Here is a 17,942-nt window from a genome sequence, read left to right on the forward strand (position 1 = left end):
TTCCTGAATCTGATATCAAACACAGTGTGGTGAAAGAATTGCATTTAAAATGTAAACGTCTGCAACTTCAGTTACCCTTGTAAATCCAGAATATAGGAAAACTTATGAAGACTAGCTCTCCTGTTTGAAAAAGAGACCCTGTGTGTGTTGGGGTTTTTTTTTTCTGTTTAAGGACCGGAGAGATACAGGTCAAGCACCCACAGCAGAATGTCCGATTGTAGCCGGGCATAGAATAACTGCACTATTTTTCCCCATTTATAAAAAGCAGATGTCAGCCTAGGAGCATGGTGGGTGTTAATGCACAGAGATAACATGGAATTCTACTTTGCTCATTCCTGCAGTGATGGGATATTGGTCCTTCTGTCCTCACTAACTATACAGCTACCATCGTCGCCGCCACAGCCTTCCGATACAGCGATCGCTCCCTCTGGCTGACCACCAAAGGCACCAGTCGGAAGTGAGCGCTGTGGCAGCATTACATTATTTTAAGCTCCCAACAGGTCTGCTTTTCAGGAGAAGTGACACATGCAAGAAGGGATGCAGGGTGTGTTTCAATCAGATTCACTGCCGTCATCCTGAAAAAAGAGACCTGGCCTAAAGCTAAGCAGCACAGAGAGGAATGGTAAAATATCTGGGGGGAGAAGGGGACTTTTTTCTCTCTCATTACCAGGACAAGAAAAGCAGCAGCCACTGTAAAAGGGGCACAGCTCTCTGTCTGCAGTACCCAGCCCCTAATCACTGGCAAACCACTAACTAGAGGGGAGGGGCACGCGCAGAGCACCACAGCCTGAAGCAACTGACATTACTGCAGCACTCCTGTCTGAAATTCCTGTCATTGCTCTCTCTCTCTGCTGGTGGAAGCTTGGTGTGTACCGAACAAAGGTAACTGTAAAAGATGAAAAGCACTTTTGTTTTTCTGGCATGATTATTCGTGCATACTGCACCATGGTCGCTGCATGCTGTGATGGCAGGTACATTGGCTGCCCCTGGAATTTATCAAAATTTGTCAAAATAGCTAAATGAAGGGCAGGTGAGAGATGCTTCAACATGAATGTTAATACTTGGGCTCCCTAAGGAGTAAGAGGATGATGTTGTGGTTCGGACCTGGGACTTGGGGAACACAGCTAGTGCTGTCAGCCTGATTTCATGTCACCATGGTGTGATATTCCCTTTCTGGTTTCTTTCAAACTTCATTTTTTACTTAATAATTAAAGTAACCAAACAGAGGTGCACCACCAAGTGTGCATATATCCAAAACCTCACATGCCGAAGTTTTCAGCCGATCCTGGTTTTGTATCATCTTGCAGAATGCAGATGGGTGATATAAAACCAGAACTGGACTAGCATATCCTGATGGCAATGGATGCTGGCTGCCCTAAGAGAGAAGATTGTAATTCCAAAGATTCCTATGTCCGTGAGGCCTGGATAAAGTGAAAGCAGGCTGGCATCCCATCCATGCTTGAAAGGAGGTGGGCACGCTGCCTGCCTCATGGTGCTGCTTGCCCAGTAGAAACTGTTGTTCCTTTCTCTGCCTTTCTGGAACTGTTTCATACTCTTTATGTAGTTCCCTGAATTGTTAGAGCTGGGCCAGCCTAATGAATTGGAGGTAAGTGTGCTGAGCCAGCCAGCAAAAGAATCCAGGCTCCAGCTCCCAGTAAGCCAGGGCTCAGAATGCTCATGAAGTGGCAATCGTAACACTTTGGGATAGAAATTCAAATGTTACTTAGCTGAATATCCAGCTATACCACTTAGCTGGATAAGTCACTTGTCCAGCTAAATAGCCATATAGTCAGTGGGCGCACAATGGTTGACACTACCTATCTAGTTAACTTAGACCTAGATTCATCATTTTACTATAAATTTCGCATGAATAGCGCCTACGATTTTAAAAAAAACCCAAAAAAAAACAGGGCATTGTTAGGGAAATTTTTGTGATACCACAATGTGTGCTATTTTACTGCATCCTGCGTCAAATTTATTGCACCTGTGATATTTTCACATCACAAGCTGAGAAGCTCAGACAGGCATTTCCACATTTAGAGAGGGAGAGAGAGAGAGAGGAGACAGACTCTTTATAAGGCTCTCATAAGTCAACTATTTATACCACTGTAGGAGGGTCAACTAGTAAACTGAGGTGAGGTTTTGGTGGTGTTCTAGGGTTTGGGGGGCAGTTTTGCATGTACAATCAGAGGTATGAACAGCACAGTACCCATCAGTGAAGATTTGATGTGATTTGGGTGAGGAAAGGTTCACAAAGATGAGATTTGTACATTATACTCTCGACCTAGTTTTATGCACAGCTACTATCAAGCTAGGGCGAGAGTACAATGTACAAATCTCATCTTTGTGAACCTTTCCTCACTCCAAATCTTCACTGATGGGTACAGTGCTGTTCATTCCTCCGATTGTACATGCAAAACTGCCCCAAACCCTAGACCACCACCAAAACCTCACCTCGAGTTATTAGTTGACCCTCCTACAGTGGTATAAATAGTTGCCTAATATGTGTGCCATCCTAGAAGCGCTCTCTCTCTCTCCAGGATTTATATCATTTATCAGAAATCTCATTTTGGGCATATCGCACAGCTTAACATCAGGAAAAAAGGTGTAGTTTCACCTGTCATTTTCATATATGCTGCCCAAATTCCTCCCTTTTGAGTAAATTTAAAAAATTTGAAGGCACGTCTTGCAATGCGTTTTTTATCACGGGCGTTATGGTCCTAATGCTCTAACGCAATTTGATGAATGACCTTTAGCCAAATATTTAGTGATATCAACCTTTATCTGGTTAAGTTAACCGGATAAGTTAGACGTGGCCCATAGCCGGTCTAAAGTAAGCCGGATAAACTTACGTAGCTAATTTTAATACTGTATATTCAGCGTCGTTGCCATGCCACTGAATATTCTGTGTACGTTAGCCAGATAGCTTTACATTAGCCTCTTTGAGGAGGGCTGAGCTGCGACCTGCTTTGGGACTGTCCAGGGGCAGTGCTTGACCAGGCGGCGGCAGCTTAGACCTGTAGCCATGAGGTCCCCATGAGACTAAGCCAGCATGTAGAAGGGACCAACGAGTTAAAACTGTAAGATTGCCTAGTAAAGTTTTAGAATAAAAGCCAGGTGGAAAAGGGTAAGTTAAAAAAAAAAAAAAAAAAAGCTTTACAGAGTGGGATTATCAGTAAATATAAATAAAACTGTCCTGGTGACACCAGCAGGTTTAATATTTATAAACCAGATGATCTGAGTTTGTCTTTAAAACCACACTTGGCGAGATGAAAGTTCTCTCTCTGCTTGGGCATTTGGATTTCACATTTACGGAAAAACAAGTAATGCGTTGGATTGGCATGAGGCTTAGCCTGGCCCTTTGTTATATGGGTTCGATGGGTACTTGCTGCCGCTTATCGGTGCACTCACACTCCTCCTTGAACATCTGTTGGGAAGGACATGAAGCCAGCCTCCGGCCTTTCTCCTGGCATGCCGGGCAGCATGCTGTGAGGCCTCTCGCCTGACACTGGAAGCACGTCAGGACAAGCTGGCAGCAGCGCCGGGTGGAACAGAGTCTGTACTGGTCCCAGGCAGCGCCACAGTATCTGCATTCTAAGCGAAGAAGAGAAGCAGTTCACCAAAAAGACAAAATAACTATGGTTCCAGACATTTTATATATATACCGAGATGTTATATATATGTGTGTTTGTATATATGTATGTGTATGTATATTTATTTATTATTTATTTAAAGGGTTTTTTTATACTGATTGCCGTTTGCACATCGTATCTGTTTACAGAGAAACACTGCAATTAGAGGGTTTACAAAGTAAACAGTGCAAATTGGGGTTTACAAAGAAACAGTGCAAATAGAATGTAACAGTGCAAATAGAATGAAACAGAGCAAATAGAATGAAACAATACAGATACAGGTAATTTATCAGTATATGGATGTGTATGTGTATATATGTATGTGTGTATATGTGTATGTATACACCAGCATGCACACATTCTCCCCATGTTATCAACCCTGTTCTGAGGCACACCTAACACATCAGGTTTTTATGATACCCATATATATATATGCACTCACACACACAGATTAGGATTGCCAACTGGCTCCAGATTTTCAGGATGGGTTGATCCATTCCTCGTTTTACCCTATTGCATGCTGGGATTTATTCTGATTTCCATCTTGTATTCCCTAAGAAAAGCAAGACTATAAGTATCTGCATGCAGTGGGAGTAAACCCAGGACTGGATCAACCCATCCTGAAAATCTGGAGCCAGTTGGCAACCCTAAGTCTGATGTATGCAAATTTAGCTAATGAATCTTCATGCACGTAGACTGGTTAGGTGTGCCTCCAAGATACAGCTGAAAACCAATGCATGGTGCACCTTTATTCCAGGGCTTCCCAAACTTGTGCTGGGGCCCCCACAGCCTGTCAAGTTTTTCATCATATCCACAAGGCATATGCATGAGAGAAATCTGCACTCATTGGAACTCCAGGTTCATATGCAGAGCGTTATTACAAAAGGTGCTGCCCTAGAAGTTGTACTGAATAGTCAGCTTCCATAGAAAAATGTGAGTATTCTGTGCTTGTCATATTTATATCTTTAAGCACTTAAATACCTGGGCTCCACCTGCAAGCGCTATTTTTCCCCATTTCTGTGTTTATGGCAAAAGTTCTGAAAACAAGACCCTTAAATTATAATTACGAAATGCCAGAAAACATTCTTCCAGTCAAATTAATTGACTTATCTCCACCCTAAGGCTCTCACTAGAGTGGTTCAACCTTTCCTTCAGGTCAATGCAATAAGCTGAGCGTAAAAAAACTGTGCACTGGTTTCCAACACACATTTTTAATGCTCAGGTTAAATTTTTTGTAACTCCTGATGCCGTAAGCTAATGTTATGCAAATGTATCAGGAATTTAAAAAAAATAAAAAACAAAACAAGCAAAAACTGTAAAATGTGCATACGGCATTGGCCTAGCGCACGTTTTAATTCAGGAAAGAGGCTGCCCGGTTTGTTGGCATGGCCGGAGTTTGTTCTCTCGGCAGTGAGGTTTTGCGCCTTCTCTTGGTCCGTGTTGTATATCAGAGGAAGAGACTTCCTCTGTGAGAGCTCCACAACACAACCTGCGGCAGGCATTTTACCAATCTGCTACTATTAGGCAGAGTGTGGAAGATCGGAACCAATTTTCTTGTTGTATTCCTTGTGATCAGTTTGTAGGGGAAACCGAAGTTGCTGCAAAGCACATAAAGGAGCCCGGGGGTGAAGCAGCCGAGGGGAGCTGGGTGTATTTCCAGTCTGGGGAGTTGGTTTCCTCTGTAGCGGTGTTACTTGGTCTGAGCCTCAGGGGGGTACTTTTTTTTTGTGATAGGGAGGATATGAAGATTTTTGGGGGTGAGGAGGAGGGGTTCTCAGCTGGCAGCAATGCCCGAAGTCTCTGCCCAGCACCCCCCGGTTCTGACCGGGAGTTACGTTTCCAGCGCTAAGAAAAAGACAGCTGGCACAACACACACTGCTCTGCATTGGGGAGTAATGCTTAATGTCCTCACTGCATGGGATTTCCACGCAAGGGCACAAAGTATTACTTCTGTTTTAGAGCACTCATTTTTGGGCCCATTACATTACTGTTAGCCCGGGTTTGGACGCGCATTTTTGACGCGCTAGCTTTCCCCTTATACAGTAAGGGGTAATAGCGCGTCAAAAACGCACGGCCAACCCCCTCCTGAAACTAATAGCGCCCGCAACGTGCAAATGCATGTTGATGGGCCTATTAAACATTCCCGAGCGATACAGAAAGCAATGCCTGCCAAAGGCAGTCGCTAATTTCGGCCGGCACCGGGGAAGTGTACAGAAAAGCAGAAAAAACTGCTTTTCTGTACACCCTCCGACTTAATATCATGGCGATTATTAAGTCGGAGGCCCCAAAAATAAAAAAAATGTTTAAATGTGCCCACGGGTCAGAAGACGGACGCTCAGTTATGCCGGCGTCCGTTTTCCAAACCCGTGGCTGTCAGCTGGCTTGAGAACCGATGCTGGAAAATTTGAGCGTCAGCTGTCAAACCTGCTGACAGCTGCTGCTCCGGGCCAAAAGGAGGCGCTAGTGTCCCTAGCGCCTCTTTTTACTGCGGGCCCTCATTTGCATCTTCTTCCCCCCTGAATCACGCGCACAGGAGAGTGGGCAACTGAATCGGCCTGAAAATGAGTGCCGAATTGCAGGCAATGTGGTGCGTTGGCTGGAACGCATCTTTCTGCATCGGCTCCCTTGTACTTTGGCCATGGTGCTACCCAATGACTTTGCCTTTACCTGATATGTCAGGAATGGTTTGAACCATACAATGTGTAAATTGTATATTAGTGTATGAATGACAATAGCCTGTGGAAATTTGCTTTTATAATTTGTGATTTCGTTTTCATTTTTAACAAATTTTGTTCTCAAAAGGTGCTAGAATGAAAGCACTGGAGCCAGAAGTCCCCCATTTATTTACTGATCAAGCAGAACAAGGGCAACGACAGTGCAAGCATCTGCACAGCCTATTTATTTACCTCAAAAAGTGTTCCTGGGGAAATTCTGCACAATGCAGATTTTGTGTAAAATTGCCACCCTGGACATGGACAGGAGAAAGTGTAAAGGGAACTGGTGGGGGTCTTCACCTGCGGCTCCCCCTCCCCCACTCCCTTGCCCTGACGCATGCAGTTGTGCACCAGAGCAGCTCTTACCTTCTGGCGCTGCACGGCTCCTAGTATGTTTGAGATTCACAGTGTGCAAACTCCTGCAGTGGTCTGTCACCTGGTCTCCTGAATTCAGCATAGGAAGACGGGCACTGCTCAGCTCAAACACACTTAAGAGCCTGTGGTACCGGAAGGGAACAGATGTTCTGGAGGCCATGGCTGCTGCTGGAGACTCAATGGGGGGAGTCTGCTGGCTGATGGTTGGGTGGACAGGGGATGCTGGAAACTGACCAATTGGGGAGGGGGGGGGCATTGATGAGCTAGGGAATTAGAAGGGAGGGTTTTGGATGGGAATGAGGGAGGCAGTGAGTGAGTGAGTGAGTGTGTGTGTGTGTGTTTGTGTAGGTGCTGGAATAAATAGCAGCAAGACAGCATGTGTTAGGGATGAGTTGGTGCGGGGGTGCAGTGGTTTTATTGCCTTATGTTAGGGTTTCTGATTTTCAGGGATTTTAATTTGGCAAGCCGGGGAGCCTGAGATTTGTAGCAACAACCGCAGAAATGCTGAGTTGCCAGAAATCTTGTTGGCAGCTACAAGGATCCGCTGAAAATTGTAGCTCGGCGGAATACAAATGTATTAAATAAATAAACCAGAAGTCAGCACTGCCTGCAGCTCAGAGCTCCCCTTGGACTCCGTGGAGCGCTAAAATAAAATGTCTCAAATCAGAAGCCCTGGTGGTATTGCACTATTACTATACTGGCAGAATTCTGCACCAAAACCTTCAAATGTTTTCTGTACTGTGGTTTAAATTATTACTCAAAGGAATTCATTATAGACAATGGGCCTGATTTTAAAAAGCATTTACATGCTTACGTAAGACCATCCCCGGGTGCAGGCTGTACTCCAATACGGCCATAAAATAATGTATAAGTTCTTTGGGGCAGGAACCCAGACAAGCTCTCCAATCTCTCTTCCTTCCCAGGGAGCAGGCTCTTTGGAAGCACCGGATGGGTGTCTTTCTGAATGTTAGGCTCGGCCCTTTACTCACAGTTGTATAATTTCTTCTTAAATCTTAATGCAGTCCTTAGATCTTCTCTTCGAATCCCTGCTGGGAGGGGTTCCTCGGAGCAGGGCTTTGAGTGCTCCACTCGGCAGGAAAAGGGCAGTCAAAAAAAACTTCCTCCTGGATCTTGAACTTAATCTTTACACAACTGAGGAAAAACAGCGGGGTGACTCCTTACAGCAGGTCACAGTCAGCCCCCCTTCCTCACCAAGGCTATGGGATGCAGGTCTTCCCTAACCGGCCCAGACCCAGGGTTCCCCATTCCCCGAACAGGCTCCAGCAAGGCCTCTACCACTTAAAAGTTTAAATTCCAAAAAATGCACTCAGAGCGAGAACTCCCACCAGATAGTTTGGCTGGGCAGAAACCCTCCCGACCCTGGCCAGGATCACCAAACAGGGCTCGCCTGGCTAAACTGGCTGGGCCTGTAAAATAAAAACTGAAGGAGGCGCTGCATCTGCATGGAGGTCCCAAAATCCATCCTACTCTGACTAGCTGACACTGTCACTAAATACCCAGGGTGTACTGGCAACCTGAAAAGTGCTCGGGTTACAATTAAAATTGGGGTTTACACATGTAAATGCACTTTACCTGTGTAAGTGGGCTTTTGAAAATTGCTCCAGTATATGCCATTGAATTGTCCATAGGATTTACTCATGAAGGGGCACTTTATGCACATAAATGGCTTTTGGAACTATTTACAGTAGTATGCTACATTTACACACTTAACGTCTTTGAAAATTCACCTGAAAGTATGCAGAATTTTAAAATATAGTACACAGAATTATTTTATCTTTTGGCACAGAATTCTTACAGGAGTATAGAAACGGCACAAACTGTAACAATGTTTTTTAATGATATGGACTGAGATCACCAGCTAATCTGTAATAGTCCACCAAACAGCTTTCAGAGGACATTGACTCTCAGTAAGTACCAATCTCAGCTGGATGTGACCTGCTGACAGAGTGAAGAAACGCTCTGTACCCTCCAAGTCAGTCCCTTGAGTCTGTGGCCTTTCTTGCTACAAATATTTTCTTGTATTGCACTAGAATTCATTACCTATCATTCTGGGGTTTTTTTTAATCCAATATTATTGGATTTGTTGTCAACTGAAATATATCTATCTAAAGTTAAGAAAAATAACCAAAATCCCCAAGCTCAGCCATGAGACCCAGAATCACTAACTTATGTTAGTAAACTTTAGCAAAAAAGCAGAAAGATGTAGGCCAACCTGAGAGCTGCCATGCAGGAGATCCAGCTCTGATTCCCAAGCCTGGCTTCTACAAGTCAGATTGATTTGGGGAGTGGGGGGGGGGGGGGGGGGGGGGGGGGGGGGGGAGGGCAGCATTTGTGGATCCTTTGGTGGTGGGAGGGGTGGTAGAGGGAGATCCAGCCATCGTGCCTTAGCAGCACCCAGTGGCCATACTCGGGATGCACGCATACGAGGTTCTAGCACAGAGCCAGGCAATGCCACTTCTTGAATGCCACAAAGAGTTCTGGTTTTCAGGATATCCACAATGAAAATGCTTGAGATAGATTTGCAAACAATGGAGGCATTGCATGCGAATGTACCTCAGTCATATTGCTGATGTCCTGAAAAGCAGACCCGTTTGGGGCACGCCAGGACCGGAGTTGCCTATCCCTGTCCTAGGAGATTTTGTCTGTGGCACCAGGCTGAAGAATGTGTGCAATGGGTGGATGGCGATGCAGAGGCAGTTACAAAATTTTAGCGTAGCCCATTATGGCCAAGTTCTTATTCAGCTAGCAGGAGGAAACTGATGGACAGCAGAGATGCAGTTCTCTCGTTACGATTCAGTGTCCACTTATTCCATGAGGGAACCAGAAACTCATCCAGCATCTCCCAGGTAGGGTGCACAGCCTTCCCCTACATGATGACTGCTTGTAAGAGCGTGTTCCTACAATGGGTCCATAGGGGATAGTCTGGCATCCCACATTCTCATAATACAGTTCTTATTATCAACACTACATTTAATAATGTTTTCTTTAAACATGATGATGGCTTCATTTTTAATCAAAAACTCTGATCAGACCACCTATTCCCTCTTAATAATGCAAAAAGGGGAAGTGGGATATTTCGGTGGGCACTGATATGCAGCAGCTCCTGCATCTCCAGCACTGGAATACAATGGGTATACCTGAAATCACTTCGGCATTTGAAGAAAGGCTGTAACGGTTATCGAAAACAAACAGCTTCCCCCTGTAGAAGCCCTGGGGAAACTTTTCCAGGTATTTGTGGATGCCTCCCTTGAGCTGGTACACCTCCTTGCACACCGCCTATTACAAAAGCAAAAAGCAAACAAGACCATGCAACAAGATGAGATGAGCTGATTCTTTCAAAATAAACCCACAACAATTTATTATTTTGGGCTATTACAGTGTCATGTATTCCAGGGCAATGATCTCTATAACTTTTTAAGGGTTGTGTGTGCAAAAATGTTCTCATATGCAACATAATTTATTCTTTATAAACATAAATTATTCTTTATATTGTCATTGTAATTGTTGAAATGTGAACCGAAGTGATTAGTAACTTTGTTACAGTTCATAAAACTGTTAAATAAATAAAATAAATAAAAAAATAATGTACAAATTTGTGTGCCATGTTCATAGAAGCACCATTGAATTTTTCTTTTCTTGTTTGCTGTTTTTTCCTGTGCGCAACTGTTTCATGATCCTATATGTGCACATGCACACATATACAACAGGGAATGTTGCTCCAGGGGAATGGCTAAAGTTACTTCTGACCTACCTAACGTCCTACATATCCATGGACTCAAGAACTAAATGATAATCACAATTCATTTTTCTCATCAAACTCCCTTGGGTCTTTATGACTGCTGCTTTTTATTATTCTAAAGCAGGGGTAGGTTACTTCAGATCTGCTGCTTGATTTCATTCAGCCCATGGCAAGACTCCCAGAAACAGCCAATAGAAGCAGGAAAGCAAGTTTGCTTACCACAAATAGGGTTCTCCATAGACAGCACGACGAATTAGACACGTGGATGATGTCATCCGGCACCAAATGGACCCATCTCTCTACCTCAGTAAGTATTTACACTGCCTCATGAGCCCCTGGCTTAACTTTAATCAGGGACTTGGTTCTCCAGGAAGGCAGGCAGGTATTAAGCATTAGGGATGTGAATCGTTTTTTGACGATTTAAAATATCGTCCGATATATTTTAAATCGTCAAAAATCGTTAGAGCCACGATACAATAACAATTCCCCCGATTTATCGTCAAAAAATCGTAAATCGGGGGAAGGGGGAGGGGAAGGGGGAGGGCGGGAAAACCGGCACACTAAAACACCCTAAAACCCACCCCGACCCTTAAAAATAAATCCCCCACCCTCCCGAACCCCCCCAAAATGCCTTAAATTACCTGGGGGTCCAGCGGGGGTCCGGAACGACCTCCTGCAATCGAATCGTGTTGTCTTCGGCTGGCGGCATTTTGCGCCGCCATTTTGCAAAATGGCGGCGCAAAATGGCGCCGGCCGTAGACAACACGATTCGACTGCAGGAGGTCGTTCCGGACCCCACAAGACTTGCCAAAAGTCCAGCGGGGGTCTGGAATGACCTCCTGCAATCGATCTCCTGCCGGCGCCATTTTCCGTACGGAAAAACGATTCGCGGCAGGAGATCACTCCCGGACCCCCACTGGACCCCCAGGGACTTTTGGCCAGCTTGGGGGGGGCCTCCTGACCCGCACAAGACTTGCCAAAAGTCCAGCGGGGGGTCCGGAATGACCTTCTGCAGTCGAATGGTGTTGTCTACGGCCGGCGCCATTTTGCGCCGCCATTTTGCAAAATGGCGGCGCAAAATGGCGCCGGCTGAAGACAACACCATTCGATTGCAGGAGGTCGTTCCGGACCCCCGCTGGATCCCCAGGTAATTTAAGGCATTTTGGGGGGGTTCAGGAGGGTGGGGGATTTATTTTAAAGGGTCGGGGTGGGTTTTAGGGTGTTTTAGTGTGCTGGTTCACGATTTTAACGATTTTAACGATATTTTAAAAACCCAAACGGCGACGATACGATTCCCTCCCCTCCCAGCCGAAATCGATCGTTAAGACGATCGAGGACACGATTCACATCTCTATTAAGCATGGTAATTCATCCTGCTATTTACAGAGCACCCTGTTTACAGTAAGCAAACCTGTTTTCTCCATCAATAAGCAGGACTGAATTAAACATGATATGTAGGGAGACCCAAGCTCAGGGGCCTGTGGCAGAGCACTTACTGAAAATGCAACCAAGCCCCCACATGGAGAGTGGTCTACTGGGTGAACAGGCTGCACAAAACTGCTTGCCCAAAGTTACTGGCGATTGAGAGATTGTCCAGACAGTAATGAGATGTGAAGGTGTGAACTGACGACAAAGTTTCAGCTTTGCAAATGTCCTCAATTGGAATGGTTCTTAAGTGATCCATCGAGGAATCCATGGTTCTTACCTGTAATATGAAGGACAGCTAGAGTATAGCCGTGTTTGATAGTCTGCTAGCCAGCTGGCCCACTTATATTTAGCAATTGCTACAGATAACAGACCTAGGCTTTCTTACAGGCTAGTGAATGGAGGGCCTTCTCCCCTATACATGCATGAGGTCTTGGAAAGAACATGGGCAAAACAATGGCTTGTATTATGGCTCCGGCTCAAGTGGGGCGTAAGGAACACCACCCTCGGAGTGGCGCAGAGTGGGATAACAAAAACTGAAACAAGGTTTAGGCAGGTTGGTAGGCTGGAGCAAGGCTTGGGCAGGAAGGTAAGGCCGGAGCAAGGTTAGGACTGGAACAGAGTGCAGGTAAGGTTGGAACTGAGGCTTAGACAGGAACATCATGCAGATAAGACTGTAACTGAGATAGGAATAACATGCAGATAAGGTTAGAACTGAGGCTTGGACTAAGACAGGACAGGGTGAGACAAGGACAACACATAATATGGAACATGAAAGACTGAAGCCCAAAACAAGGAGAGACCTAGCTAGGCCACCGCGCAAGGTAAAGCCTGAATAGACCAGAGGTCAGGGCAACGCTTAGATAGTTCACAAGGCAAAGCAAAAAGCAGAAGGCCCTTAGGCCACAAGGCAAGGCTAGGAGCAAGGAGGGCCAGAGGCCATAACACAAAGCTAGTAGCGAGAAGGCCCAGAAGCTACAAGGCACAGCAAAGATAGGCCTGGGTAGGCCGCAAGGCAAGAGTGGCTAGGGCAAGGTGCCATGGGAGTCTCAATGCAGAAGCATCAAAGCAAGGGACAGACAAGGTTATGTAGGGCTGGAGTCTGGGTGTAGAGCAAGCAAGGAGGAGGACCTGATGGGGACAGCATGGAATGGAGCTTCGAGGAGACCTCTGCTGATGGGGAGGCCTCACTGTCATGGTACGATGAGGCTGCATAGCAGCTGCAACTGTAGCAGCTTGAGTCAAATGAAATACAGAAACCACATTTGGCAGAAACTTAAGAGAAGTGTGGAGCTGTAGTGGAAAAACTGTAGGAATGGAGAGTAATGTCCCAAAGCTTGTAGTTTGCTGACCCTTCTAACTGCAGTGATGGCAACTAGAAATACAACGTTCCAGGTAAGGAACTTTAAGGAAACCAGCTCCAGTTGCGCTAAGATGACATTGAAATTCAATGACAGCAGTGGCTTTGCAACTGGTCTCATGCTATAAGCCTTTCATGACCCAGACTATGGGTGGAGATTGATTTTCTATCTACTTGAGGGAGGTAAACCCTGCCACTGGCACTGAGAAGCACTTTGATTAATGATGTACTGAGGCCCAAAAAATACTGAAACAGATCTTCTGAAGCTTAGGCAAATGGGTTCAGGGAACTCGCCTGACACCAAGAGGAAAAATGCTTCCATTAAAAACTAGAGATGTGAATTGTGTGATCGATCGTCTTAACGATCGATTTCAGCTGGGGGGGGGAGGGAATTGGATCGTCGCAGTTTTGTTTTTTTAAATATCGTGTAAATCGTAAATCGGAGGAGGGCGGGAAAACCAGCACACTAAAACAACCCTAAAACCCACCCCGACCCTTTAAAATAAATCCCCCACCCTCCCGAACCCCCCCAAAATGTCTTAAATTACCTGGAGTCCAGTGGGGGGGTCCCGGTGTGATCTTCCACTCTCGGGCACACTAAAACAACCCTAAAACCCACCCCGACCCTTTAAAATAAATCCCCCACCCTCCCAAACACCCCCAAAATGTCTTAAATTACCTGGGGTCCAGTGGGGGGGTCCCGGTGTGATGTTCCACTCTCGGGCCACGGGTGCGTTGATAGAAATGGTGCCGGCGCCATTTTGGTTCCTGTCCCCCGACGTCACGAGCATAGGAGATCGCTCCCGGACCCCCGCTGGACCCCCAGGGACTTTTGGCCAGCTTGGGGGGGCCTCCTGACCCCCACAAGACTTGCCAAAAGACCAGTGGGGGTCCGGGAACGACCTCCTGCACTCGAATCATGTTGCCGTAATGCAAAATGGCGCCGGCCATACGGCCAGCGCCATTTTGCAGTACGGCAATATGGCCATACGGCCGGCGCCATTTTGCATTACGGCAACACGATTCGAGTGCAGGAGGTCGTTCCCGGACCCCCGCTGGACTTTTGGCAAGTCTTGTGGGGGTCAGGAGGCCCCCCCAAGCTGGCCAAAAGTCCCTGGGGGTCCAGCGGGGGTCCGGGAGCGATCTCCTACGCTCGTGATGTCGGGGGACAGGAACCAAAATGGCGCCGGTGCTACCTTTGCTCTGTCATATGACAGGGCAAAGGTAGCGCCGGCGCCATTTCTATCAACGCACCCGTGGCCCGAGAGTGGAACATCACACCGGGACCCCCCACTGGACCCCAGGTAATTTAAGACATTTTGGGGGGGTTCGGGAGGGTGGGGGATTTATTTTAAAGGGTCGGGATGGGTTTTAGGGTTGTTTTAGTGTGCCGGTTTTCCCGCCCTCCCCCTTCCCCTCCCCTTTCCCCCGATTTACGATTTTTGACGATAAATCGGGGGAATTCCTATCATATATCGCCTCTAACGATTTTTGACGATTTAAAATATATCGGACGATATTTTAAATCGTCAAAAAACGATTCACATCCCTATTAAAAACTGTATGCTCTTCTAGCAGCTGGCTTTCTGGCCAAAATCACAATGTCCTCAAATTCCTTAGATAGTGATGAGGAGACTATTGATGTCAACATCTATGCCATCAAGTTGAGGGAGGGGTGGCTCAGATGCAATAAACAAGCCTCTTCTTGAGCAGTAAAGCCTGGATCGAATCCCAGGGGGATCAGTGGGTGGACTAACAACCTTACAGGGTAAGAAAACCACACTTGCCTGGACCAAGCTGGAGTAATGAGTACCTTCTGCACTGTCCTCACCACTAATGGAATCGGAGGAAAGGCATATGGCAGATCTGCATCCCACTTGAGCAGAAAAGTATCAGGAGCAGTTCTGAACCTACTCTGATAAATGAAGCAACGTTTCCTGTTTTTTGATGTGAACAAGTCGATTAACAGGTAACTCAGAGGTTGAACAGCCTGTCAGCCACACCCTGATCCAAGGACCGCTCGTGGAAATGAAAAGTCTGCTCAGGCAATCCGCCAGTGTGTTGGAGATCCTGGGAAGATAAGTTGCTTGGAGGAACGCTCTGTGATTGAGAGCCTTTTCTCAAATTTTCATAGATTTCTGGCAAAGGGACTAGGACCCTGTGCCCCCTTGTTTGTTCACTTAAAACATTGCCACCGAGTATTGATTTGGATCATGAAGTATTTATAAAATATTTCTCAACCACTATTCTGTAGGTCATAGCAGTTTACAATTTAAGTATTCATAAAATTAATGAACACCATGAAATCACAAGCAACTCATTTCAAAACAAAATAAAACATCCAGATAATCACAGTATAAGAAATCCAAATATACCTAAAATTTTAACGTTAAACAGCTTTTTAAAGGGGTAAATAGTGCACAATAAGTGATAAATATGAATATAAAACATAATAAAAATAGCCAAAAAGTAAAATGGGAGGGGACTACATGACCACTTGATTGCCTCCATCTTAAAAAGATTGCCCTGTAACTTAACATGCTGAACCTTCAAATGCCAATTTAAATAACCATGTTTTTCATTTTTCTTGAAAGATTTTGTGTCTGTAATAAGGTATAAGTGTTCATGCATCATATTCCAAAAACTTGGGCCTGAGATTGAAATTGCACAGTTCCTTACCTCATCCAAGTGTGCTTGCAGAATATTGGGTACCACCAACAACCCTCTACTAGCTGATCTTAAAGCACACTGGAGGGTATGAAAATGTAAAGCTGCACCTAACCATATATTATCTTCGTATTTAAAATTTTATGTATCAAGATCTTATGATCTATTCAAACCCTAATTGGCAGCCAATGCAATGCCAACAATATTGGCATTATATGATCATACTTCAGCGATTCTGTTAATACTCTAGCAGCAGAAATCTGTAATAACTACATACCCTTTGTGTATTAGCTGGTATTTCCAGGAAAAGCGAATTACAAGTAGATATGAGAGAAATTTAACTCATGCCGAATGGCTTGCAGCTCCAACAGGTTTATCTGGAACAGGTACTCTGCTGCCAACTAATTCCCTCCCCTTCACTAGAATTACTTGATAAGGCAGAATTAGAAGAGGGGAACCTATCTCCAAGACCTCTGGGAGGGACAATTTCATCTCCATAATTACTTATATGGAATGTGTCAAAGTTGATCCATTGACAGCAGAGGCCTGCCTGCAGAATTCTCATATTGAGGTTTGTCCTCGGACACATGGTAGGATCCATTGCTAGCATGTGTCCAAGGACAAACAAGATTGCTTGGGTTGGTACTTGTTCTAGCTTCAGCAAGATCTAGACAAGAGCTCACAGACAAAGATCCCAATCTGGTGGAAGGAATGCAATGATCTCTGGTGATTCTATCCAAGTCTCAATTTTCTGGGTAGGGACCAGGTTTGACTCAACAAAGTTGACTAAGAAGACTGAAGAAGCTGGATCATCTTCTGCAGAGAGTTCAATATCTCTACTTGAGAAGATCCAGTCACCAGCCAATTATCCAGGAAAAAGATACAAATCCCGATGACGAAGGTATGCAACACTACTACTAGGCATTTCATGCAGACCCTCAGAGCTGCTGAGCGCTCAAAGGTATTTCTAATGAGACGGATAGATAGATATGTGAGCATATGAGCTTTATGGATCCAGTGCGCACACCCAATCTCCAGCTTGAATGACGAGTAGGTGTGGAGGGCATTCATTTTAAACTTTTCTTGCAACAGTCTCTTGTTCAGTCCTCATAAATCCAGAATGGGTTTCAGTCCCCCTTACTTCTTGAGGATAAGGAAATAGCAGGAATCAAAACCCTTGCCTTGGTCCTTGGGAAGGACAGGTTCTATCGCCCGCTGACTGAGAAGTGACTCCACCTAGAGACAGAGTTGAGTCAAGTAAGAGATCCAGATCGAAGGCTAAATGGTGATGCAGTGCTGAGAAATGGGAGAAGTGCAAACGGTAACCAGATTTCACAATTTTGTGGACCCAATGGGCCTTGATAATCTACCACACTTTTTGATGAACAGATGAATCTGCCCCCCTACCAGAGGGGTTGAAGTCTGAGGATCAAGTCTTGTAAAAATTAGGCCCATGCTTGGGCTGAGCTGATTGTGGCATTTTAGGATAATGTCTCTCATGTGGTCGTCCGCACACTGTAAGTTGTTGCTGCAGCAGTGCAGGTGCAGAGCTGAAACTGGTGGAAGAGATGCCTCTGTAAAAAGGAGTATTTAAGAGCATAAGAACATAAGAAATTGCCATGCTGGGTCAGACCAAGGGTCCATCAAGCCCAGCATCCTGTTTCCAACAGAAGCCAAAACCAGGCCACAAGAACCTGGCAATTACCCAAACACTAAGAAGAACCCATGCTACTGATGCAATTAATAGCAGTGGCTAGCTATTCCCTAAGTATAATTGATTAATAGCCATTAATGGACTTCTCCTCCAAGAACTTATCCAAACCTTTTTTGAACCCAGCTACACTAAATGCACTAACCACCTCCTCTGGCAACAAATTCCAGAGCTTTATTGTGTGTTGAGTGAAAAAGAATTTTCTCCGATTAGTCTTAAATGTGTTACTTGCTAACTTCATGGAATGCCCCCTAGTCCTTCTATTATTCGAAAGTGTAAATAACCGAATCACATCTAC

General features: G+C 45.3%; 1 protein-coding gene across 1 annotated transcript in view; it reads right to left on the bottom strand.

The window, feature by feature from the left end:
- Positions 1-2,405: 2,405 nt before the first annotated feature.
- The window catches only part of TSTD2 (thiosulfate sulfurtransferase like domain containing 2), a 70,001-nt gene continuing 54,464 nt past the window's right edge, over positions 2,406-17,942 (bottom strand). The window contains exons 9-10 of the mRNA XM_029603589.1: positions 9,880-10,018; positions 2,406-3,594 (exon numbers count right to left, since the gene is read on the bottom strand). Coding sequence (XP_029459449.1) covers positions 3,365-3,594; positions 9,880-10,018 — 369 coding nt within the window. The 3' untranslated portion in view covers positions 2,406-3,364. The remainder of the gene's footprint in view (positions 3,595-9,879; positions 10,019-17,942) is intronic.

The sequence above is a fragment of the Rhinatrema bivittatum genome, chromosome 1, assembly GCF_901001135.1.
Source record: "Rhinatrema bivittatum chromosome 1, aRhiBiv1.1, whole genome shotgun sequence".
NCBI lineage: Eukaryota > Metazoa > Chordata > Amphibia > Gymnophiona > Rhinatrematidae > Rhinatrema > Rhinatrema bivittatum.